Source organism: Mus caroli, unplaced genomic scaffold, assembly GCF_978045245.1.
Source record: "Mus caroli unplaced genomic scaffold, Mus_caroli_1 scaffold_15, whole genome shotgun sequence".
Lineage (NCBI taxonomy): Eukaryota > Metazoa > Chordata > Mammalia > Rodentia > Muridae > Mus > Mus caroli.
Window position 1 is genome coordinate 70,462,505 of NW_028227270.1, and position 24,165 is coordinate 70,486,669.

The window sequence follows — 24,165 nt, forward strand, 5'->3', positions numbered from 1 at the left end:
CAGGGTCCCACTGTCCTGTGCTTGGCATGATCATCAGTGCTCTGGAAGAGGCTGCTCTTCCTTTCTCTGCCAAATTTATCAAAAGCAACCAGGTTCAGGGAAGGGGAAGCACTCACCCAGGGTCTCTTTAATTCCAGGTCTGTATCTAGCCTCCTGTAGCAGACTCATCTCCCTCCTGACTTCCTCATCTAAAAGTGTGGCTGTGGATTCGAATCCAGCCTTCCGTGCTGGTTATGCCAGGTGTGCCAGAGATTTGCTTGCCAAGGGACCAGGAGGCTCTGCTCTTACATGTTGCAAAATGCTACTATACAACAGCATCCAGGTGCTATTGCTTCCAGGTTCATGTCTCCTGATGAATCCCAGGCTTTTGCACACAAGCAAAGAATTCATATTTCTCTCAACAATTGATTAAAGAGTAGTAGAGGAAGAACCAGGTCTCCTAGTAATCCCCACTTCTCAACATAGACACATTGGACACCTATTCTCTGCTATGAAAGGCAGGCTGACACTGTGATGGTCTGGAGATCCCACACTCAGAGCCCCAGGCTATGAGTCAGGCCTGTTAGAGAGTCTTTCCTCAGAGTCCACAGAGAAGGAGATGCCTGGGTGGGCATTTTATCTAAGTATCTTTCTGGGTACCTAAAAACCAGGGCAAGTCTTTTGAAAACAGTCTTTGATTACCTTGTGTGATCCCAGGTTTATATGTGGATATAAGAAACTCCTGAGGACATAGTGACAGGTCCTGCTGCACTGGTTAGTGCATACACATTAACTCTACTGTGTTCCCAGGCCTGAGGGTCAGACAGAAAGTTATGCCAGCCTGGAGGGAATTCCAGATGCATCCCCCAATAGGAACAAAGTGTTTATTGCTCCTGACTGAGAAGTGCCATTGCATCTTGGTTCTTGAATTATGCAAGGTGCATGTGCGTGTGGTTGTGTGTGTGTGTGTGTGTGTGTGTGTGTGTGTGTGTGTGTGTGTGTGTAAAACACTTTAGCTCTTTCAGAGCATTATCTCAGGGGACAGTGTGTCTGACATTTTCTTTTTTTTTTCTTTATATTTTTTTATTGCGTATTTTCCTCAATTACATTTCCAATGCTATCCCAAAAGCCCCCCATATCCTCCCCCCCCACTTCCCTACCCACCCATTCCCATTTTTTTTTTTTTTGGCCCTGGCGTTCCCCTGTACTGGGGCATACAAAGTTTGTGCGTCCAATGGGCCTCTCTTTCCAGTGATGGCTGACTAGGCCATCTTTTGATACATATGCAGCTAGAGTCAAGAGCTGCGGATGTGAGGGCAATCTGGTTGCAACATCGCCAGGGTTGATTTGGCTGATCTGGCTGGGTAAGCGGGTGTCCTCCTCCACCCTCACAGCTCCATGTGCATCCCTCCCGAAGCTGCACATTCAGTCTAAGAGGACAACCTTCCCCGAATAGAGGAGGACCAGTTTTTGGTCAAGGGTATAGGAGTAGCTGCGCTCCCCTGCTAGAGCCTCCAAACAAGCTCTCAAGGTATCTGACATTTTCAATTACCCTGGTGGTGAGGATTTCTGGAGAGCTTTGTTCTATTCAGTTTTTGGTTTCTGTCCTTTTTTTTTGGTGGGGGAGGGGCTCTAGGGTTGTTCTCAATGGAGGAACAGACTTTGCCCTGAGGTTCATGTGACACTGTCCTTTATGTTCTGTGAACCCACGTGGTGATGGAACAACCTCCCAAAGAGGTGGGCTGAAAGGAGCTACCACTAAGAGGAAAAAAGATGAGCATCCACAACAGGCTTGCTAGTGAGGTGGGTCCCTTACCATGCCTTCTCATCTTGTCTGAATCACTTAGGTTGGGTCCTAGGCACTGACTCTCTCTCCCCACTGTTTGGCTAATGGACGCCTTGGTGCTACAAGAGTCTGGATTCTGAACCTCCCAGGACCCTGTGCAGCACTCCCTGGACAGTGTGTAGTGATTGAGACACACAGACCCCAGGCCAGCACATGCCCTATGGAACACCCTAGAGAAGCAGAACTCTCCCCTCTTTCATGTCCTCTTATTTCCAGGCTCTGCCAAACATGCACATTCTGCATAGGAGAAAAGACACAGCACATTTGTCCTTAGGGACTTGGCTTGTCACATGGAGCAGTATCCGTACTTCCATCTACTTTCTGGAAAAAGACAAAACGACATTCTTAAGGCTACACACTTTTTTTGTCTTGATTATACTTCACATGTTTTTATGTAAGAATCTGTGTATTTAAGCCTCATTCTATATTCATGAATGAAGTGATCTTGATCATGAATATGATTTTTTTAAATGTGTGTTGAACTATCGTGAAGTATCAAGCAGTCCTGTTAGGTTTTCACATTTTTACATGGAAATTTTGACATAGTATTTGGTTATTGTAGTTTTAATTGCATATGTGTGTCTGCACACATGTGAAAATCAGAGGACAAATCGTGAGGCAGATCTCTCAATCCACCATGTGGGCTTGAGAAATAAAACTTGGGTCATCAGGTCTGGTGGTAACCAACTCTATCCATTGAAGGTCCACCTATTTTCACTTTATCTGATCTTGGTTACAGGGTAACATTGGATTTCTGGGACACATTGGGAAGTGTCTCTTCCCTTCCATTTTATGTAATTATTTTAGGAACTTTGGTGTTCTTTAAACACCTGGGAGTTTTCATTCAAGAGTATTTGTGGTCTTGGGCACTTTGTTGATTTGTATTTGTTTATTAATATTTCTTCATTGCCTTTTTCTCATCTATTCAGGCATTTTATATGTAATTGGAAATTTACCCATTTCTCCCTCATTCACAAGGGATTGTGTCATAGGTTTGCTCTATCTATTCTATAGTTTCTTAGATCTGTTCTAATGGTTCTTAGAGCCTTATTGTATCTGCTACAGTATTTCTTCCAAGTATCTATAGTTTTATTCGCTATCATCTCATTTTAGTTGTGGTAATTCTTCCTTAGTTTCACATGATTTTCCAAGGACCATGCATTTTTTCATTGTTCATTTTGGTCTGTTTGGTTAGGTTCTGCTACTGCTTTAGGGTTTTTTGTTTTGTTTTGTTTTGTTTTTGCTGTTATTTTTCTATGACCCTGAAGTGCACCATGGAACCATCTCAACTCCCTCTCACTTTTCCATGTATTTTCGAAATGAGAGCAGTAAATCCTGTTTCGTGACCTGTTTCTCTTGTGAGAAATATCATGGTTTTCATCTCAGTGTTTTGTCAGCTGGTGTTAGGATGGAAATTGTCAAGCAACATTCAGGCAAATATACAGAGCAGGCAACAATGAAGCTAACATGTAGGTCCTCCAAAAGTGTGCCCCTTTCAGATCATCTCATCTTCATGACCCTTGATGAAGGCTACTTTCCTGAGCTGTCGAATCTCAACAAGTAGGTGTAGGCCACTTTCAGAAGACAGGAAGGGGATAAGAAAAATGACTAAGTGAACTTGACTGAGATAGGCATCCAAATATAATGAAGCTGTTCCACATAATCAAAACCAGAAACCATATCTTTATGGTGCTGGAACAGGCTGCCGAGGGAGATCTGCTGAACCACACTGAGAAATAGGCTGTGTACAGGTGGAACAGTCATAGCACTTCCTCGCACCGATGATGTGTTCTGTTCACTAACCAATGAGAAGAGCGTTGCACACAGCAACATCACATTGTGTGAATTTGGCCTGGATATTAAGTGTCCTGTGGAGAGAAGTTCAAGTTCTGTGGTGGGAGAGTGTGGTGTGGTGAGGCCAGGTTACCAGCATATTTTGTGTGGCAGGGAAGAGCTTGCCAGCTGGAATTGATCATAGCTCTCTGTTGGCCGGTGCAGTTGCATGTGAAATACAACAGGGCCTAATAACCGAGATACTTATATATGTATTGAGCATGCACCTCCCTCCCTGTTAACACCCTATAGATATTTGCTAGCTCAAGACATGTAGGACACTCAATAGATTTCTAGATAAAAGTCCTGGCTGGACAGTATCTCTTCTTCTGTGGCATGTACAATGCCAGGTACCAGAACCTGCTAGACAACCCCCTGATGATAGTGTCACCTGAAATACAGGGATAGGTGTCAGGTCCTGCTGGACATTCCTCCTCCTGTAATGACCCACATATCATGGTAGAGTAAGGTCCTGCTGGACACCTCCTGCCCTGACATATTAAAAGAAGTAAAAGTTTACCAGATTAGGTGTCAATAGCATTTCTTCCCCTGGGGAGAATTAATATCTACCCTCCTTCCTCAGCTCCCAGTGACACACGCAGACAGCATCAAGTCTGGGAACCAATGAGTGTATAGGGTTCACTTAAAGAGCTTAGGGTGGTGGTTACCCACAGAGGTGTGGGTGTTTCCTCCTGCAAAACTGCACCAGAAAAGTTAGTACCCAGTGAGTTTGATGTCTTCTACGTACATCTATGTAAGTTGGAGTTCCCCTCCCCTAGTCTTCCCTGGGATATACACTTCAGACCCTCTGCAAGGCCATGTGCAACTAGGAAGGAGTTGCCTACAGCATTAATGGGTGGCAGTAAGGACTTCCTTCCTGGTTTGCACATTCACCTCTTGTATTTGTACACCAATCTGTTAGAGGGAAATAAAGGAAAGGTATACACACACACACACATACACACACACACCACAATACACATACACAAATACACCTATCACACAAATATACACTACACATAGATGACAGAGCACATAGAAGTTCTTCTCTATTTCTATGTACAAGGGTTTTACTGCAATGCTTTTGACCCAGTTTTGTCCCAAAGCCCATATCACACCAGGGAATGGAGTTTCAGTGTGAAGTGGGCTGGAACAGGGATAGCACATGTCCATCCCAATAGCAGATCTTATAGGAAAATTGCGGAGAGGAAATCTCTGAGAAGTGAGCAAAGTAGCTGGTTAGCTGTTCAATATGCAGCAGTCAGTTGTTTTTCTGTATAGCAGAGAGAACTCTTAGTTAATGTTATTTGACCATCTATTTTTACTTTCCAAAGCATTGTTTGTTTTGTTTTGTTTGTAAGTTTTTCATACAATATTTTATTCATATTCTTTCCCTTCCTACTCCTTTTCCCAGAATTCTCCCTCACTACACATTTACTTATATATTTTTACCTTAAGGAACACAAAACAAATCCACATAAATTATAGTGGTCTAGTGGCCATATTTCTAAAATATATCTTGCATTTAGAAAAATATATAATGCAAGTCGGAAACCCTACAAAGTTTTACAATATTATGAAAAGATACATCTAATAGTTCTAAACATAGAGCTAGCATGAGCCAGGCATAGTGGCACACGCCTTTAATCCCAGAACTTGGGAAGCAGAGGCTGGCAGATTTCTGAGTTCGAGGCCAACCTGGCCTACAAAGTGAGTTCCAGGACAACAACAACAACAAAAAAAATACTTTTAAACTTAAAATAGTAGCATCATGTTCATCTTTAAAAAGAATCAAGTTTGGTGCTGGAGAGATGGCTCAGTGGTTAAGAGCACTGACTTCTCTTCCAAAGTTCCTGAGTTAAAATCCCTGCAACCGCATGGTGGCCCACAACCCTCCATGACAAGATCTGATGCCCTCTTTTGGAATGTCTGAAGACAGCTACAGTATACTTACATATAAAAACAGAAATCTTTGAAAAAAAATCAGTTTTGTAGTGATACTGGTTATTGTAAGTGATACACACTGTAATGTAATGAAAACGAGAATTCAATATACTATTAAAAGATTCAAAATAATCATGAAAAATTTAAGTTTTTTTTCTCCTTAGAATTTGACAGCTATGCAAAAATAAAGGGGAAAATGAAATTCTTTTGAGGAATGAACTAGTTAAAGTCATTTCTTACAATATTAGGACATATGGGACTGGAGAGGTGGCTCAGTAGTTAAAAGCACAGGCTGCCTTGGACAGGACCAAGGTTCAATTACCTGCACTCACATGGTGGTACACAGCCACCTGTAACCCAATTTCCAGGGGATAGGATAATTTCCTGCAAAGATATACAACCAATGAAGGGCTCACAGCCAAAATATATGCTCCTCTAAACTGCAGAGAAAGACTGCTGGGAAATTGGGAGAGTGCTCAAGGCTCAGCATATGTAATAAATCACAAATATAAACAGTCCCCAAACATACTAAAAGTTTCTAACCCCACTGGCTAATGCTAGTTACTGAAGTGAGTGGACTTGGGAAAACAGGCTTCAAAGGAACAGAGACTAAGCCCAGCCATGTGCCAGAGGAAGCCCCTGTACTCCTGAGCTGGAGCCCAAGGAGTACACAAGCTATTAATACCAACATGCATGGAGGAACCTTCCCCTGCTCCATCACTGTAGGACAGAAACAGCTCTGCTCAAAAGCAGGAATGTGAACCAGGTGTCATTTCCTTTCTGGGAAGGAGCCATGAGCACAGAAGGATGAGCTCGAGAAAGAAAAAGATTTTTTGTCGGAAAAACCGAAGTTTATTACCAGGAGGCACAGGGGAAACGATGACTGGGCAGATGGGGCATCTTTTAGAACCTTCTGGTGTGTGGAGGCATGGGTGGCCTGAGCCACCTGCTCCTTGACCTTATTCTGGTCTACTGGGTTTCAGAGGCTCTCTGGCCAGCAACACCTGATTGCCACTGGATTCCAGTTCTCCTTGATATTGACTGGATGGTTCTCTTTGGAATTTATACGGCAGCCAACACCCATTCCTTTCATTGTACTTTGAAGTGGGTCAAAGGCTTTATGGGTAAAACCAGCCTCCTCTTTGTCTCCAATTTGTGTGTATCTGAAGGAACGTTGGTGTCCCTCAGGACTTCTATGTGAACAGTGCCCTAATCCAAACTTGATCCTAATTTTGCCAGGTGTACAGGCTCTCTGGACAGCAAGGTCTGGCTTATGCTTGTCTCCAGTTACCCTGTACCTACATGGATTTTCATTCCCTTTGGGAGAAGGTAACAGCTTAAAGGCCATTTCTTTCTTCACTTGCTTTGGATGTTGTTCATAGGCTCTCTGGGCATCAACTCCTGAGTGCACTTTGTCTCTACGTTTCATGTATGTAAATGGACGGTTGTGCTCCTCTGAGCTGGCATGGCCACAGCTCATCCTGCTTGCTGCTCTGTTATGGTGTGTGTTATACAGACTCTCAGAGGTCTGGGATGAGGAACCCAGCTTGGATCTCAGTGATTCCACTTTACCCCACTCTTTTACCTTTGATTGCTTCCCTTCAGTGTTCTCTAAGATCTGGGACAGAATATTTGCTAGGTATGTAATTTCACCTAGCATTTGGTAGATGGACTCTTTTGTTGTTACAACCTTCTGTGTCTGCTCAGTAGCTGGTGGGGAGCTAGAATTCTTCAGAATATCCTGCTGTCCCTTGCATTTTGTGCTAAGGTTTCGACACAGGAAAGCATTACTTAGGATTTTCTTCAGAGAGGTCTTAGACATAGCCTCTCCTTTTTCTGGTATCCAAGTCTTGGCTGTATCCTGGAGCTCGGTGGAGCTCGGGATGGAATGTCTTACTCTCACATGCCTTTCTCCCTGACGTATGCTTGTAGATCTTAGAGTGCTCTGCCTCTCTTCATGGAAGTGAAACCCATTGAGATCTAGCACTTTGTTCTGATCCTTTGGAACACTGATGTTGCTCTTCTGTGTTGCATGCTTGGCCATTTTGGGATCAGTACTTGGCGTCAGACTGCCTTTTCCAATGCCTCGGATGGTCCTGATCTGTTGGGGATTTGCTGCCTGGAAGTAGGAAGTAGGTCTCTGAACACTCAGGTATCTCAGCAATGGATCTGGATGGGACTTTGTGGCCCCATGGCTGGAAGCAGGTGGAGGGGCTCTTTGGTTGTCCTGAGCCTCTGCAGTTGAGTGTATAAACTCACCTCTCTCTACCCTCACAGCAGATCCAGTTTTCATCCTTGTCCCTCCTGGATCCTGGTGATACAACTTTTCCAGGACCCTGGGAGCCTTGGAATCACAGATGGGTGAGGCGGGATACACAACCTGGGGGAGGTTTGAGGCTGGAACTCCAGGTGGGGTCAGATTCCTTGCCACAAGCATCTGCAGATTGGGTCTCCTGTGTTTCAGTGGAAGGTCTGTGATGTGTGATGCTGGCTTAATTTTGGTCTTTGCCTCAAGCAGGGAATAGTGCTCAGCTGGTTTCATGTAGGGCCACTTTTCTGTCCTCAGTGCAGTCAGGTTTCCTGGGTCTCAGCTCCTTCCCAGGGCTGCTTCTTGCAGTGCCAGGCACCTTTTGTGCCCCAACACCAAGGTCCTTTTTGATGGTGTTATGCACATCACATTTTGCTATGTTCTTCTTTAAGGGCAGCCCTGTAGGCACAGGCCCCTTCCATTTCCTGCATTTGTAGGGTTTGGCTTTGAAGATGGAGGGCTGGGCAGTCTGAGAGAGTTGAGGCCTATTCTTGCAGCAATGAACCGTGGTAGATGGGAAATGTCCCTGAACCTTGGTTGGTTTCCTGTAGGGGAGGAATCTGAATGTGGTTCCTTGTTGTTCTTTCCAATTTGTTGCATTTTGGTTACTCCCTCGCTCCTTGTGGTTGCTGAATGCTCCGGCCATGCTCAGGATGGATGGTGGCTGGCCCAATAGCTTTAGAATAGAGAAAGCCCTTGGGCAAGTTCTCAGCGGGCTTGCTAAAAACATTTTAAAGTTTTTGATCATCATAACCTTTGGTGTCTTTTGAATACAGTCCATGTTTTGCAGGCAGGCTTCCAGCTGGTAGGCTTGCCTGTAACCTTTTCTCACTGGTAGGACATGACACTACATCGGCCCTACTTTTGAAACAAGGAGGTGGCTGTTTTGGACTAGATCTTGGGAGGATTTTATTTTCTTGGATTTGTTTCTCACCTACCAAGTTTGGTGTCACAAGTTGGTGAGGTAAGGGCTGATACTGGGAATGCTGTGGAAGTCCTTTAGCCTGGGATGGAGCTTCGTGTGTTTGTTTTGGAGTGGATCTTGGGAGGATTTTGTTTTCTTGGATTGGTTTCTCACCTACCAGGTTTGGTGTCACAAGTTGGTGAGGTAATGGCTGATACTGGGAATGCTGTGGAAGTCCTTTAGCCTGGGATGGAGCTTCGTGTGTTTGTTTTGGAGTGGATCTTGGGAGGATTTTGTTTTCTTGGATTGGTTTCTCACCTCACAAGTTTGGTGTCACAAGTTGGTGAGGTAATGTCTGATACTGGGAATGCTGTGGAAGTCCTTTAGCCTGGGATGGAGCTTCGTGTGTTTGTTTTGGAGTGGATCTTGGGAGGATTTTGTTTTCTGGGATTGGTTTCTCACCTTCCAGGTTTGGTGTCACAAGTTGGTGAGGTAATGGCTGATACTGGGAATGCTGTGGAAGTCCTTTAGCCTGGGATGGAGCTTCGTGTGTTTGTTTTGGAGTGGATCTTGGGAGGATTTTGTTTTCTGGGATTGGTTTCTCACCTTCCAGGTTTGGTGTCACAAGTTGGTGAGGTAATGGCTGATACTGGGAATGCTGTGGAAGTCCTTTAGCCTGGGATGGAGCTTCGTGTGTTTGTTTTGGAGTGGATCTTGGGAGGATTTTGTTTTCTTGGATTGGTTTCTCACCTCCCAAGTTTGGTGTCACAATTTGGTGAGGTAATGGCTGATACTGGGAATGCTGTGGAAGTTCTTTAGCCTGGGATGGAGCTTCCTCAGGGTCACTGTCATCACTAAACCTCACAGATTTACGTCTTCTCAAGGAAGGGCTTCTGAGCTCATGGGCAGTAGCCACAACTGATTCAGAGTCAGTAGAGAAAGTACCCCAGAGAAATGGACTGAGATTGTTTTGTGAAGGATGCTCTAGGACCCTGAGATAAGAGGACAGCTGTGAGAGCGGAAGAGCATCCATGTTCAGTCTGAGGTTCACAAAGGGTTGTGGTGTGACGTCCAGGTAACATTGCTTGTTGGGACTGCCAAAGACAGGAGGCAAAAGCATCAGCCCCAATCAGAGGATCAAGAGGCCCATCCGTCTCTGTAAATATGGCACCTCCATCGCCTACATATCCTATGCCCCTTAGTCTCACATCCAAGAAGATGCCTTCGAATCCCACCCTGCATAGCATATTCAGAATGAAGATGCCCAGACCCTGAGCCCACATCAGGTATGAAAATTCCATAGGACAAAGATTCTTACATTTCCATATGTTGTGATAGAGTCTTGGTCTCTTCCTTCTCTTTTCCTCCATCCGTACAACCTGGAGATAATTAAGTAGGATCAGGATGAGGAATGAGAACACACAGGAGTGAGGCAACCTCTTGTGACTCCCCATGCTAGGACTCTAGTGCTCAAGCACCATAACACAAGGACAGAGAACTGAACCTGAGCAAGGGGAATGGAGGGGCCTCATCTCTCCATGTACACTTTTCTTGCCCCTACCTCAACCTTTATAATTTCACTTACAACATTGTAATAGCCACAGGATCTGAAAGAGAAATGCATTTGAGAGGTTGAAGCTACCTGCTGTCAGGTGAACGTGAGTCCCCCCCATCCAGGGTCACAGCATCACTCTAGTGCCTTGAAAAACACTCCCATGTGTAGCACCCATCCCAGGCCAACCACAGCTCCTTTCTATCCCAAAACCTGGGGGTTCCATGATTTTCCTTTCCAGAAGCCGCCACGTCTTTCTTGCGTACCATGTCCTCTTCACTAAAGGCTAGGCCAGAGGGAATGTCTCTCCTCAGGAAAGCATAAGCCTACCTTTTCTAGGAGCAGTTTTCTTACTGGTCTTCTTCTGCCCCCTCTTCACATCCTGCCAGTTAGAAACAACACACATGAGCTGGAGACCTTTCTTCCTTCTTCTGGTAGACAAGCTTCCTGCTCTCTTTGGTCCTCAAATACATGAAATCTGCATTTTCCAGGAAGTGTTCTCTCATCCATCCTTGACTCACTCATACTGTGCATAAACACATTTCCTTGTCATCTTGTTGGAAAAACAAAATAAGGCACTGTCCATGCCACAGTTACCACAGATGTCCACAGTTAGTGTTCATCCCACAAGCACCTACCCAAGGCTGAGCTCTGCAGCTGTGTCTGGGATGTCAGGTGATACCTGCTTTCTCAGAGCTGAGGAGACTGAAGCCCTGACCTGAGGCCCTTGGTCTCATCACCTGCTTCACATCAGCTCAGTACAATCAAAAGAAGCGCCTGAACAGAGTTCTGATGATCTCCTCTGAGCTTCTCCTGTCCCCCCCCCCCCCAACTCTGAAATGCAGTCTGTTCATGGAGCCTCACTCATCCTTAGTGGCCTCTCTGTCACCATGTACAGGTGGTCTGTCAGCTTCCTGAAGACACCTCAGGACCACTCTCACCTCTGACCTGCCTGTCAATCCCATCAGACTCTTTCTAGAGATTTCCTCTTAATGTCTGTAGCTAAACATAAGCTACTTTCTTTGTCTTTCTTCCAATCTTCTCCACCCTTTTCCTTCCACCCATTCTATCCCCTAACAGTTGATAGTAAAGGGGAGAAAACCATAGAGGGGAAATGGATAGTCATTATTAGAATACTTTCTGCTGATTGTGGGGCGGGGGTTGAGTTCCTTGGGGATATTTCATCTTCACTGTCAATATATCCTATTTCTATTTCTTCTTGTCTTCTGTCCACATAACTGCTGATCAAAGTACAAACACAAGCAAGCAATAAAAACCAACATCAAAGACAACCCACCATGTCTCCCAGGAACTAGCATTTATGTAGTCTCTGAAACATCCCCAGAATCACTAAAGCTACCAGAACAGAGAAACTATCATCTTCTAGCAAAATCGTGCCCTGTCTTGAACATCAGGCAAGTCATACTCAGCTGCTGTGGATATTTTGAAGCAGCCCCATTCTCATATCTGATACTAAAACAAAAGATTATATTCTGTTACTTTTTTTTTTTTTAAATGTCACTAAACCAGCTTTCCTAGAAAACGTGAAAGCAACGGCCATGAACAACAGACTGCTGCTCCAGTGTGTGTGAACTAAGGTTCTCCTCACCTGTGGTTTGTCCCATATATTCTCAGATGCTGGTGACACTGGGTACTCCTTCAGGAAGGGGATAAGTAGGAAAAAGAGCCCAACTCCACACATAAAGCCAATGGTCATGTCCATTGCTATGTCCATGGAGCTGGGGCTCATCCATGAATCAATAATGCTATTCATCAGAGAGAGAAAATTCTCCATCTTCTGAATCGCAATGCAGCTCTCAGGCTACTGAGTCCTTGAGTGCAGTGTGAGATGTGTCAGGATGGCTCAGGGCACATCACACAGGTGTGGCCTCTTCATCACAAAGGGCTGCTGGCAGTAGTGAGGCTGCCACAGCCCCTCCCCAGCCTCCAGGAGAAGGTCACCTCCTGTGTCCTTTTCCTGCTTCCTTTTTCCCAAATCCTGCTGCTGAGTCAGGCATAAATAGACCTCTGGCCATGTTTTGTTCCTTATCCCTGAGTATCAGTGCTCCTCTGTGTAGGCATTTGTTTTGTCCAGCCTACTTTAACAAGGTTTAAATTCCCTCTAGCCCACAAACCACCAGATGAAGTGGGAAAGAGGTTGTTAGGATATGGGGGAAGCAGACCTGTATAGAAATCGTTCTACTGGGCAACTACAAACTTTGTTGGTCTCAGTCCAGTTCCCTAGCAAACACCAAACAGGAGTCAGTTCCTGCAGACCAGACCACTGGGCAGACACCACACAAGAGTCATCGAGGGCAGTTGAATGTAGAAGAATCTGTGAGACTGCCAATGAAGTCTGAGTTCAAGGAAGCAGCAAAATCCTCAGGAATCTCAGTAGAAGTTCTTTGGTGAGTTTCTCTGTAAGAGGACTCCATGGGTGAAGCTCAGCAATTGTAATGTGAACCAATACAAGCTTTACACCTGCAATGAGTAGCAAAATGGAGCGAGGCAAACCAAACCTCAAGCTCCAACTTTCTGTGGGATCATATTAATGATCCATCTAAACATTATTTGTCATTTCATATGTTTCCTATAGGAAACATTCTTTCACCTGTGTCTGCTTCAGCCAAACATTCTTTCAGGTGTATTTCAGGTGTCAACCAGAAAGTTACAGTGTATGTTTGGCTCCTAGAAGATACCTACATGAGTAGATCAGGTTCTTAGTTTTTGAGAAAGTGAGCTTCTCTGTGGAACTTGAGTTGTTTCTTTGATATTGTCACTGTCACGCTGTCTTCTGTCTGCAGAACCCTATCTGTTCATTCTGTGATCACAGATTGTCTCAAGTCCGACACAAAGCTTCCTTTTGTCACTTATTTATTTAGATTTGTTACTATTTAATATAATCAAAACTAATGTACCTTTTTGTCTTCGGGTACAGAATTTTATGAAAATGAAATTCATTTCCTAACCATAAGAATGCATGTGGCTAATTAAGAACCAAACCGCCTATGATAGTTTGAATGCTTAGTAGTGTTTGCATACTTTCCTTTAATATTCAAATTTTCAAATTAGCAAACTCTAATAGAATTTATTTAGGTATTTTTACAATGCCCAATTGTCTTGCCATTGGGAGTAGGACCACAATCACCATGGATGTGCATGGATGTCCTTGGAAGGATGTAGACTGCATCCTTTGAGTCCATGCTCAGAAATATTACACCAGAGCCTATGGTAGTTCTATTTTCAGGAAACTCTGTACCAATATCCACCATGGCTATTCTAGTTTACACACCCAATTGCAGCTTCTGACATGTCCCTTCCCTCATCGTTGCTAAAATTTCTTTTTTTTTTTTTTTAATCTTAGGCGTTGTCATTAAATAAAATGGTATCTCAGTGTTGCCATAATCTTAACTACCTGAAGGCAAAAAATATTGAAGTATTCACTGTTGAGAATTTTCCATTATGCTCTGTACCTTATTATATGATTGGGTTATTTTGTCTGTTGCTATCTAATTTCTTGTATCTTTATATATTCTGAAACTTAATTAACCTGAAAAGCTGAGAATGTTGAAGTATTGGTAGAGTAATTATCATCCCCTGTGTATTACCTTTTAAAAACTATTCTTTAGTCCTTTATTGATTGGTTTAATTTTGATATTTAGTAAACACCATTGTTTGTAGATTCTAAATGTTCAGGCCACACACAGAATTTCATTGGTGGGATGATCTCTGACCATCTATGCCTGAGATGCCAGCTTCTTTTTCTGTACAAGACCTTTCAATTTCATGTTATTCCATTTTCAATTTTTAGGCTCTTTTCTGTGCTATTTGAGTTCCTTTATTCCCATTAAATTTTTACTCACTTTACATCCTGAATGTAATCCCTTCTTCCAGTCCCATTCTCACAGATCGCTCTGCCCATTACTCCCTTTCCTTCTCATCAGAGAGGGCAGACAACCCCCCACCCCCTTGGGTACCAACCAGCCTCAACAATCAACTGGAAGCAGTGCATCCTGTGCCACTGAAGCTCACCTAGGCAGTGCAGCTGAGGGAAGGGAATTCAAAAGAGACAACTCCTGCTCAAATTTTCAGGGACCTGCATGAACTCTAAACTGCACACCTGCTACAAATGTGTAAGGGGCCAATTTCCAAACTCTGCAAGCTCTTTGGTGGTGATACGGTCTCTGTGAGCCCCCATGTGCCCCAGTTAGTTGACTTTGTCAACTAGGTCATCTGGTAGTGTCCTTGACCCTTATTGTTCCCTCAATCCTTACCCCAACTCTTTCACAATACTCCCCAAGCCCTGCCCAATGTTGGGCTATGTGTGTCTGCATCTAGTTGCATCTGCTACTCCTCCAACCCCTCTCCCACCCTGTTGTTTCCTTCCATCTATCTCTGATGTCTATTGTATTACTTCTTCTGAATGTGATTCAATCATCCTCTCTTGGGCCCTCCATGTTCTGTAGTGTCTCTCTGACTGTTAATTGAGGAATTTTATATTTTGTAATTAATGTCCACTTGTTATTAACTACTTACTACGCATGCCTTTCTGAATCTATGTTACATCACTCAGGTTGATATTTTCTAGTTTCATCTATTTGCCTGCAAATGTAATGGTGTCTTTTTTTTATTTATTGTAAGTATTTATTATAAGTATTAGTATTAGTACTTAATCATTTTACAATCCAGTTGTTATCCCCTTCTCAGTCTGCCCTCTGACAGTTCCTCACCCCATTCCTCCTTCCACATCTCCATGAAGATATTGCAACATCCCAGCCCACCCCACTCCATAGGGACTCAAGTGTCTCAGGGTTAGATACATCTTCTTCACTGAGGCCAGACCAGGCAGTCCTCTGTTGTATATGTGTTGGGAAGCTCATATCAGTTAGTGTATGCTGCCTAATTTGTGGCTTGTTGTCTGAGAGATCTTGGGGGCCCAGTTTGTTTGAGACTGCTAGTCTTCCTATGGGGTCACCCTCTTCCTCAGCTTCTTCCAGCCTGTAACCTACCCTCTCCCAGCCTTAATGGTTCTACTGTTTATATGTGGATGGAGCTTGCTGCTCAGTTGTTCTGCCATGCCCACTGCTGGAGCCTACCGCTTTGCTGTTCGGAAGCCATCATGTGGTCACCCTGCTACTGGACCCCAATAGTATTTGGCAAGAATCGGGCCCCTTCCCCTTCCTTCATAACAGAGTGCTGGAATAGTAAAAATTGAACCTTGAGCAGAGAGCTTTGTCTTGATTCCTTCCTTATCTAGCGCAGCCTAGCCCTTCTTTTCCAGGTTTCCAACATGCCTTTCCAGCCTAGGACTCAAAACTTGTGGTCAGCTGGCCAGACACATCACCAGCCTTTCCCTAATTCAACCACAGGGGACCCAGCTTCTGTCCTTTGGTTCACTGTAACTGCATCTGACTCTTTCATTTGCTTGTTGGAGCAGCCATGCTGGCTTCTGTATGCAAGCATACCATAACATCAGTAATAGTGTCAGGCTTCGGAATGTCGCATTCAGTGGTATACTAATTTGGGCTGCTCACTGGACCTCCTTTCCCTCAGCCTTTTCTCCATTTTTGTTCCTTCGTTTCTATTAGACAGGGAGAATTCTGAGACAGAGTATTTGACTGTGGGATGGAAATGCCATTCTTCCACTTGATGCCCTGTATTATACTGGAGGTGGACTCTACAAGTTCCCTCTCTCCACTTTTGACAATTTCATCTAAGGTCCCTCCATCTGAGTCCTGAGTGTCTTTCATCTTCCAGGTCTCTGGTACATTCTGGAGGGTTTCAACCTTGTTGAGTTCTGTGGATTGTAACTTATGCATTTTGTGCTTTTATGGCTAATATCAACCTATTAGTGAGTATATACCATGCATGTCCTTTTGGGTCTGAGTTACTTTTTTCAGGATGATATTTTCTAGTTCCATTCACTTGCATGCAAAACTCATAATGTCATAATTTTTAATAGTTGAATAATAGTCCATTGTGTAAACGAACCATATTTTCTGTATGTATTTTTCCATTGTGGGACATGTGGGTTGTTTCCAGCTTCTGAATATCACAAACAAGGCTGCTATGAACATAGTGGAACAGGTGTCCCTGTGGCATGATGAGGAATCTTTAGGTATATTTCCAAGAGTGGTATAGCTGGGTCTTCAGGAAGATCTATTTCCAATTCTCTGAGGAACCTCCAGATTGATTTCCAGACTGGCCTACCAGTTTGCAATCTCAATAGCAATGGTGGAGAGTTTGACTTTCTCCACATTCTCCCCAACACATGCTTTCACCCGAGTTTATGATCTTAGCCATTCTGATTGGTGTAAGGCAGAATCTCAGGATCATTTTGATTTGCATTTCCCTGATTACTAAGGACTTTGAATATTTCTTTACATGCTTCTCGGCTATTCCAGGTTCCTCTGTTGTGAATTCTGTTTAGCTCCATGTCCTATTTTTTGATTAGGTTGTTTGCGTTTTTAGAGGTTAGCTTCTTGAGTTCTTTATATATTTTAGATATTAGCCGTCTATCAGATTTGGGGTCAGTGAGGATTTTTTTCCCCAATCTGTAGGTTGTAAATTTGTTGTATTGGCTATGTCCTTTGCTTTACATAAGCTTTTCAGTTTCATGAGGTTCTGTTTATCAATTTTTGACCTCAGAGTTGTGTTTAGGAAATTTTGCCCCATGCCAATGAATCCAGGGCTCTTTTCCACTTTCTCTTCTATTAGAGTCAGTGTATCTTGTTTTATGTTGAGGTACTTGATCCAGTTGGATTTGAGCTTTTTGCAAGATGATAAATATGGATTTGTTATTTTTTTCTACATATCAACTGTCACTTAAATTAACACCATTTACTGAAGATGCTTTCTTTTTTCTATTGTATATTTTTGGCTTCTTTGTCAAACATCAAGTATCCATAAGTGTGTGAATTTATTTCTGTGTCTTCAATTCTATTACTTTGATCCATCTGCCTGTCTCTATTGCGGTTATTCTCACTATATTGCTTTGTGGTATAGATTGAGGACAGGGATGGTGATTCGCCTAGACGTTCTTTTATTGTTAAGAATTGTTTAAGTTCGATGACACCATTGCATACACTAGCAAGACTTTGCTGAAAGGACCCTGATATAGCTGTCTCTTGTGAGACTATGCCAGTGCCTGGCAAACACAGAAGTGAATGCTCACAGTCAGCTAGTGGATGGATCACAGGGCCCCCAATGGCGGAGCTGGAGAAAGTACCCAAGGAGCTGAATGGATCCGCAACCCTATGGGTGGAACAACATTATGAACTAACCAGTACCCCGGAGCTCTTGACTCTAGCTGCATATGTATCAAAAGATGGCCTAGTCAGCCATCACTGGAAAGAGAGGCCCATTAGACATGCAAACTTTATATGCCCCAGTACAGGGGAAAGCCAGGGCCAAAAAAAATGGGAATGGGTGGGTAGGGAAGTGGGGCGGGAGGGTATGGGGGACTTTTGGGATAGCATTGGAAATGTAATTGAGGAAAAGATGTAATAAGATGTAATATAAGAATTGTTTAAGTTATACTTGGTTTTTGTTTTTGTTTTGTTTTTTTTATTTTTGTATTTCCATATCAATTTGAGAATTGCTCTTTCCATGTCTATGAAGAACTGTGTTAGAATATTGATGGCTATTGCATTGAATCTGTGGATTGCTTTTGGTAGAATGGCCATTTTGACTGTTAATCTTACCAATCCATTAGCATGGAATGTCAATCCGTTTCCTGAGGTTTTCTTTGATTTCTTTTTTGAGAGACTTGAAGTTCTTGTCATATAGATATTTCCCCTGTTTGATTGGCGTTACTCCAAGATATTTTATAGTATTTGTGACTATTATAAAGTATGTTGTTTCCCTAATTTCTTTCTCAGTTCTTTTATCATTGGTATAAATGCAAGTTACTGATTCAAGTTAATTTTTTATACAGCCATTTTGCTGAAGATGTTTCTCAGGTGTAGAAGTTCATTGGTAGAATTTTTTGGGTTGCTTATGTATCCTATCTTGTCATCTGCAAATAATGATACCTTGACATTTTCCTTGCCATTTTTTACCCGCTTGATATCCTTTTCTTGTCTTATTACTCTAGCTACAACTTCAAGAACTATATTGAATAGATACAAGGAGAGTGGTCAGCCATGTCTCATTCCTGATTTTAGTGGAATTTCTTCAAGTATCTCTCCATTTAATTTGATGTTGGCTGTTGGTTAGCTGTATATTGCTTTTATTATATTTAGGTATGGACCATGCATTCCTGATCTTTCTAGTACTTTTAATATGAAGAGGTATTGTATTTTGTCAAATGCTTTTTCTGCACTGAATTAGATGATCATGTGATTTTTTTCCTTTTGTGTTTGTTTATATAATGGATTACATTAATGGATTTTTGTATATTGAACCAACCTTGCATCTCTAGAATGAAGCCTGTTTGTTTGTGGTGAATGATGGTTCTCATGTGTTCTTGAACTCAGTTTTCTAGAATTATTTGAGTATGTTTGAATCAATATTCATAAGCAAAACTGTTCTCCTTCTTTGTGGGATCTTTGTGTGGTTTGGCTATCATAGTAAATGTGGCTTCATAGAATAAATTAAGTAGCGTTCCTTCTGTGTCTATTTTATGGAAGAGTTGGAGGAGTGTTGGTATGTAGCTCTGCTAGTAAGGTACAGTAAAATTCTCTGCTGAAGCATCTGCGCATTTTAATTTATTAATTTAGGAGGTTTTTAATGACTTGTTCTGTTTCTTTAGGGGATATGGGACTGACTAGGTAGTTTACCTGCTTTTGACTTACTGTGTCGTCATTTTCATTGTACTCTAGGAAGTCTTTCAGTTCTTTCTTTATTTCTTCCCTAACAAGTTATCATTGAGTAGAGAGTTGTTCACTTTCCATGGCTATGTGGGTTTTCTGTGTTTTTATTGTTAATGAGGCCTAGACTTAGTCTGAGGTGATCTGATAGGATGCATTGGATTATTTCAGTCTTCTTGTATCTCTTGAGACTTGTTTTGTGAGTGTTTTAATATGGTCAATTTTGGAGAAGGTGCCATGAGGCACTGAGAAGAAGGTATATTTATTATTTCCTGCTGGCAGTTAATATATATGAGTTGGCAATGGGGGAGAAGAAGGCTGAGACTTAGAGCTGCAAATTTGGATGACAGTGGGAATTGAAGTGCATCCTGTAGGGTGTGATAGCTAGCATTGTATGTGGGTTGTCACTTGAGGGATTTGTTCAGGAGGACTGACACCTGTAAGTTTAAAATGAAGAGCAACTGTGCTGAGTCCAGCTAGCATGGCGTAAAGAATAAATATTTTTTTGGGACAGTGTTGCAGGGACCATGTTCAAGAGCACCGTATTCCTAGCACAGTGTGTGGGGTAGTATTCAGTAAATCAAGGTCACAAAGTATGGAGGATGGACAAAATTTGTGCAGTAGAGCTCACTGCATAACAGTGAGTATGTGGTGGCAGAGATCAGGGAAAGGTGTCCAGGAGGACATGATTCCTAGCAGTCTTTGTGGAGTGTGTGTGTCTGTGTGTGCATGCATGCACACATGCACTGTTGGCCTGATATCCTCTAATGTGTACCTGGGACTTGTTGGAGGATTATTAGCAGAGGCTGATACCTAAGAGAGAATGTTGGTTAGGGATAAACATGCAACAGGACCTGATACCAAGTAGTATATTTGAGTACACAGCCTCCAGGGAAGGGGTGCCCAGCAAGTCCTGCCAAACACCTGTGGCATTGGCATAAGCACAGGGGAATATCTTGCAAGGTCTGCTTCTAACAGTATTGTGGAGTAGGAAGACTACATGCCCTGACACCTAGATGTGTGTATGTGGCAATGGCCCTTGTGTGTCCAGCGGCGCATGATGCCTAGTGGTCTTTGTAGGGGGGGGGCAGAAGAGAAGACTCTGACATGTAGCATTGTATGTGAAATGTGGGCCTGGGGGTGTAGTCCTGCAAAGCCTGATATGTATAAATTTTAACAGGAGGGCATCACCTACACCACTTTAGTTTAGATGACAATGATGATGGTCTATCAACAAACACAATATGTGTGGTTTAAGAAAGGGGGTAGTTCAGTGGGGCCTGGTACTTAGTTGTGTATGTATGGCTCCAGAAGTTTGTGCAGCCTGACCTTACACTGAGACCCATGATGCTGGACAGTATGGAGGGAGTGTCGGGCTGGGGATGTTTTTTAGCAGGGGTGTTGGTAGTGATGGAGTCTGACACCCAACTAGGTCTCTAATGGGGTAGCATTTTTGCACTGTGGTAGGTTATCTCTGTCCTTCCTCACCTTCTAAAGCTACTCTGATTAGCTTTAAAAAAGACCAACAGGTCTATATCTGTACAGAATATGGAAGATGGGTCTTCTGTTCCAAGAGAAGAACTGTTGGAAGAATTGAGAGATGGGAGAGATTCACCAGCCAGGCATGCAGGAAATAAGATGTACTGAGTATGAGTTTATGAGACACGTAGCAAATGTGAATTAGAACAAAGGGGTTAATGAAGTTATACATGCTTGTTGTGGGGTAGCAAGGTAAGGGCTTAGGGACAATAAATTAAGGTAAGTCATCATGTTATTATTCAGGAGCTGGTGGTTCAAGACATTCCTGCAATAGTTCTGTGAAGTTGTTCAGGAAACAACAGTGAGTATAGTCTGGGGTTGGGTTGCCACAGGCCTGATACATAACAGTGCCTATGGAGTGTCATCAGAGTAGGGGGAGGTTATTTAACAAGACCTGTTATCTCTCTAGCAGTGCCTGCAGAATGGGGAGGACAGAGGGCATGGTACCTAGAAGTTTATGTGCTGGAGAGCTGTGTAACAGTACTCAATAGCCAGCTTCTTTCTGGATTGCAGTGGTGCCCAGCTGGCCCTGCTATGATTCCCGTTCATCCACAGTAAATGCCACATGTGCTGCTGTGGAACAGGCTTTCCAGGATGCCCTCCCAGGGATACTGTTTCATTACACTGGAAGAGTCTGTGCCATGGAGGCCTGCAATCTAAAAGTGGATATGTGGTGCTGACATGCTGGTGTCTGTCAGAGTTTGTTGAATCACTAGGCTGCTGGCTGCCCCCAGTGATGTGTGTAACAGGGCCTGATTTATAGCATGTTATGGGGCATGTACGTATAATATGGTGGATGCAAGTACAGTTAGGCAGGGCATATCAGGGCCAGATTATTTAGTGTGCAGGAAAACAGCAGTTTTGCAGGTAATGATCTAGAAGTGGGAAAGGGGTTTTGGAGGGGCAGGATGGGGTAGTTAGCTGTTTTCCCTAAATAAGCTGTTCTATACAGATTGGGTCTGTTGTCTCTTTTTGCAATAACCAGTTATCTGGGATAGGGTCAGTTGCATTTCTTCTGTAATCCCCAAACATCAGGCTTCCTGGACATGTCAGACCAGTTTAGGGAGTCAGCTTTCATGGAGGTCCATTTAAGAATTACATATCTTTCTTTTCACTAGGGAGGGAGGAATGAAGCTAGCCTCTCCTCTCCCCTAATATGCAGAGAGACCAGACATAGTGAAAGGGGGAGTTTGGGAGTGAGAGCTGCCCTGGCTGAATCATTCTATCATACATGTGACTTGGGAAAAAGCATACTTGTACTAGGTTGTTGACTAGTATCTAACAAAGGGAGTCTTTGACAACAAGTGGTGGGTACTTTCCTCGGGAGCATGGCAGGGAGGGGAGCCTGCAGAGAGCTCTTAGCTGTTCCGGGAGATTTGATGGCACAAACAGCTGTTGCAGCAGGCTATGCACTTATCCAAATGCTGATTATTCTCAGCTCCTAGGAGCTGTCAAGGCTACATCTCAGGTCCCTGCAAGCCCAATATTTCCTTACATTTCCTGGGAGAAAAAGAGGTCTCAATCTTCCTGTTCTTCATTGTCATGAGCAGAAGGGTGGGAAGTCCAGCTGGGAGGCTGCAGTGGACCCAGGCTGTAACCCATGCTCTTCTGCACTGCAGTGGATGCCTGCTGTAGGCTGTGTCCTCCTGGGCTGCATGGAGCCCTACTCTAAACCAAACCCTCATGGGCTGCAGTGGAGACCACGTGTAAGCCGTGCTGTCCTGGGTTTCACAGGTGTCCCTGCTGGATCCTCCTCCACTGTGAACTGAGCCTAGGACAGCCTAAGGAGAGAGTTTGCTCTCCAGTCTCAGAGGGACCAAGGTCTGCCAACGAGAACAGGAAGAGCATACATTCATGGGGAGAAGATGTCAGTGGGCAATGTTGTTATCCCTCCATCTTCATGGACTTCTCGAATTTATCAGAGTTCCTCTGGAGCCAGGAAGTAGAGCACACCCTGGATTATCACACCTAGAAATTTAGTAACATTTTCCTGACCAACCTCTTTTGTAAATACACTTGTGCTCTTATGAACAAAGGTATGGCCTCTGTGAGTTCATTGTCAATGATGTAGATATCTGTCTTCATGAAGTGAAATATGAAGAAGAGACTTGAAGTGTACTCATGAAGGCAGCACTTTGCCTCTGGTCATACTTATCCTCAGGGAGTCCTGTTTGTCCTTTGGACCTGAAATTTATCATAGCTCTGGGGGAACTCTAGCTCTCTGTTCTGGATTGTCCAGGAGCCCAAAGACCAGTCCTGGTCAAGAACCTGGTCTTCCTAACTTTGCCACATTTATCAAAAGTAACCAAATCTGGAAAAGTACTCACCCCAGGTCTCTTAAATTTCAAGTCTCCTGTAGGAGATTCATCTCACTCCTGAGTTCATGGTGCATTAATGTGGCTGTGGATTCCAAACCAGCATCTAGTGCTGCCAATTTCAGGGGCACCAGAGTTCTGCTTACCATGGCAGCAGGAGCCTCTGCTCTTACATGTTGCAATACTCTGGTATACAGCAACATCCAGGTAGGTCTGCTTCCAGCTCCATCTCTCCTGGTATAACTCAGGTTCCTGCACAGTCACAAAGAGATCATAATCCACCCAACTCTCAATTAAAGGGAAAGACAGGAAGACACAGGACTCCTAGTAATTCCCCTCTTTCCAAAACAAGACACATTGGAGGCATAATCTCTGCTCTGACAGAAGTCACTCCGAGACTGTGATGGTCTGGGGTTCCCATACTCAGAGCACCAGGCTAAGAACCAGGTCTGTTAGAGAGCCTTTCCTTAGAATCCATAGTCTCCAATTTGCCTGGGAAGGAATTCTATATTTGCATCTTCCTGGGTTTCTAAAATTGAGGGGTACACCTATTGAAAGCAGAGTTGGACTTCATGTGTGACCCCAGGCATATAAGCAGTTATCAGCTAATCCTGGAGACAAAGTGACAGCTCCTGCTGCTTTTGATAGTGTATACACATTAACTCCACTCTTTGTCCAGACCTAAGTATCATGCAGAAAGTTATGCCAGCCTGAAGGGTGCTCCAGTCCATCCAAGAACAGGAATGAAATGTATATTGCTCCTTCCTAGTTACTCTCATTGCATCTTGGGATCCTAAAATGTATGGTGTGTGTGTGTGTGTGTGTGTGTGTGTGTGTGTGTGTGCAGTGACCCTGGTGATAATGATTTCTGGACAGCTTTGTCCCTTCAAGTGTGGTTTTGTTCTTCTTCCTGTTCTTCATCTCCTTCTCATTATCCTTTTCTTCATACTCCTTTTTCTTATTTTTCTTCTCCTCCGTTTTTGAGATTGTACTACATCCTTCTGTGCATGAAGGGGCTCGAACAGTTAGAGTGACACTAGCCAAAGATGGCAGTGAGATTTAGACCTGGTGACACAAGAAGAATGCAACTAAGGCAAAACAGGATAAAAAAATTGAAAGCAAATTCAAGAAAAAC

The 24,165-nt window shown here is 43.5% G+C and overlaps 1 protein-coding gene and 1 long non-coding RNA gene across 5 annotated transcripts in view; one reads left to right on the top strand and one right to left on the bottom strand.

Annotated features, from left to right (window-relative positions):
* The window catches only part of LOC147000987 (uncharacterized), a 62,586-nt gene that overhangs the window by 15,017 nt on the left and 23,404 nt on the right, over positions 1 to 24,165 (top strand). The gene's annotated exons all lie outside the window — the stretch shown is intronic.
* Positions 6,582 to 12,175, bottom strand: LOC147000988 (uncharacterized). The gene is given in 8 exon segments (XM_085831323.1): positions 6,582 to 8,171; positions 8,173 to 8,535; positions 8,537 to 8,914; positions 9,635 to 9,796; positions 9,884 to 9,908; positions 10,133 to 10,193; positions 10,697 to 10,748; positions 11,976 to 12,175. Coding segments are annotated over 8 exon segments (2,817 nt in total). The 5' UTR covers positions 12,162 to 12,175.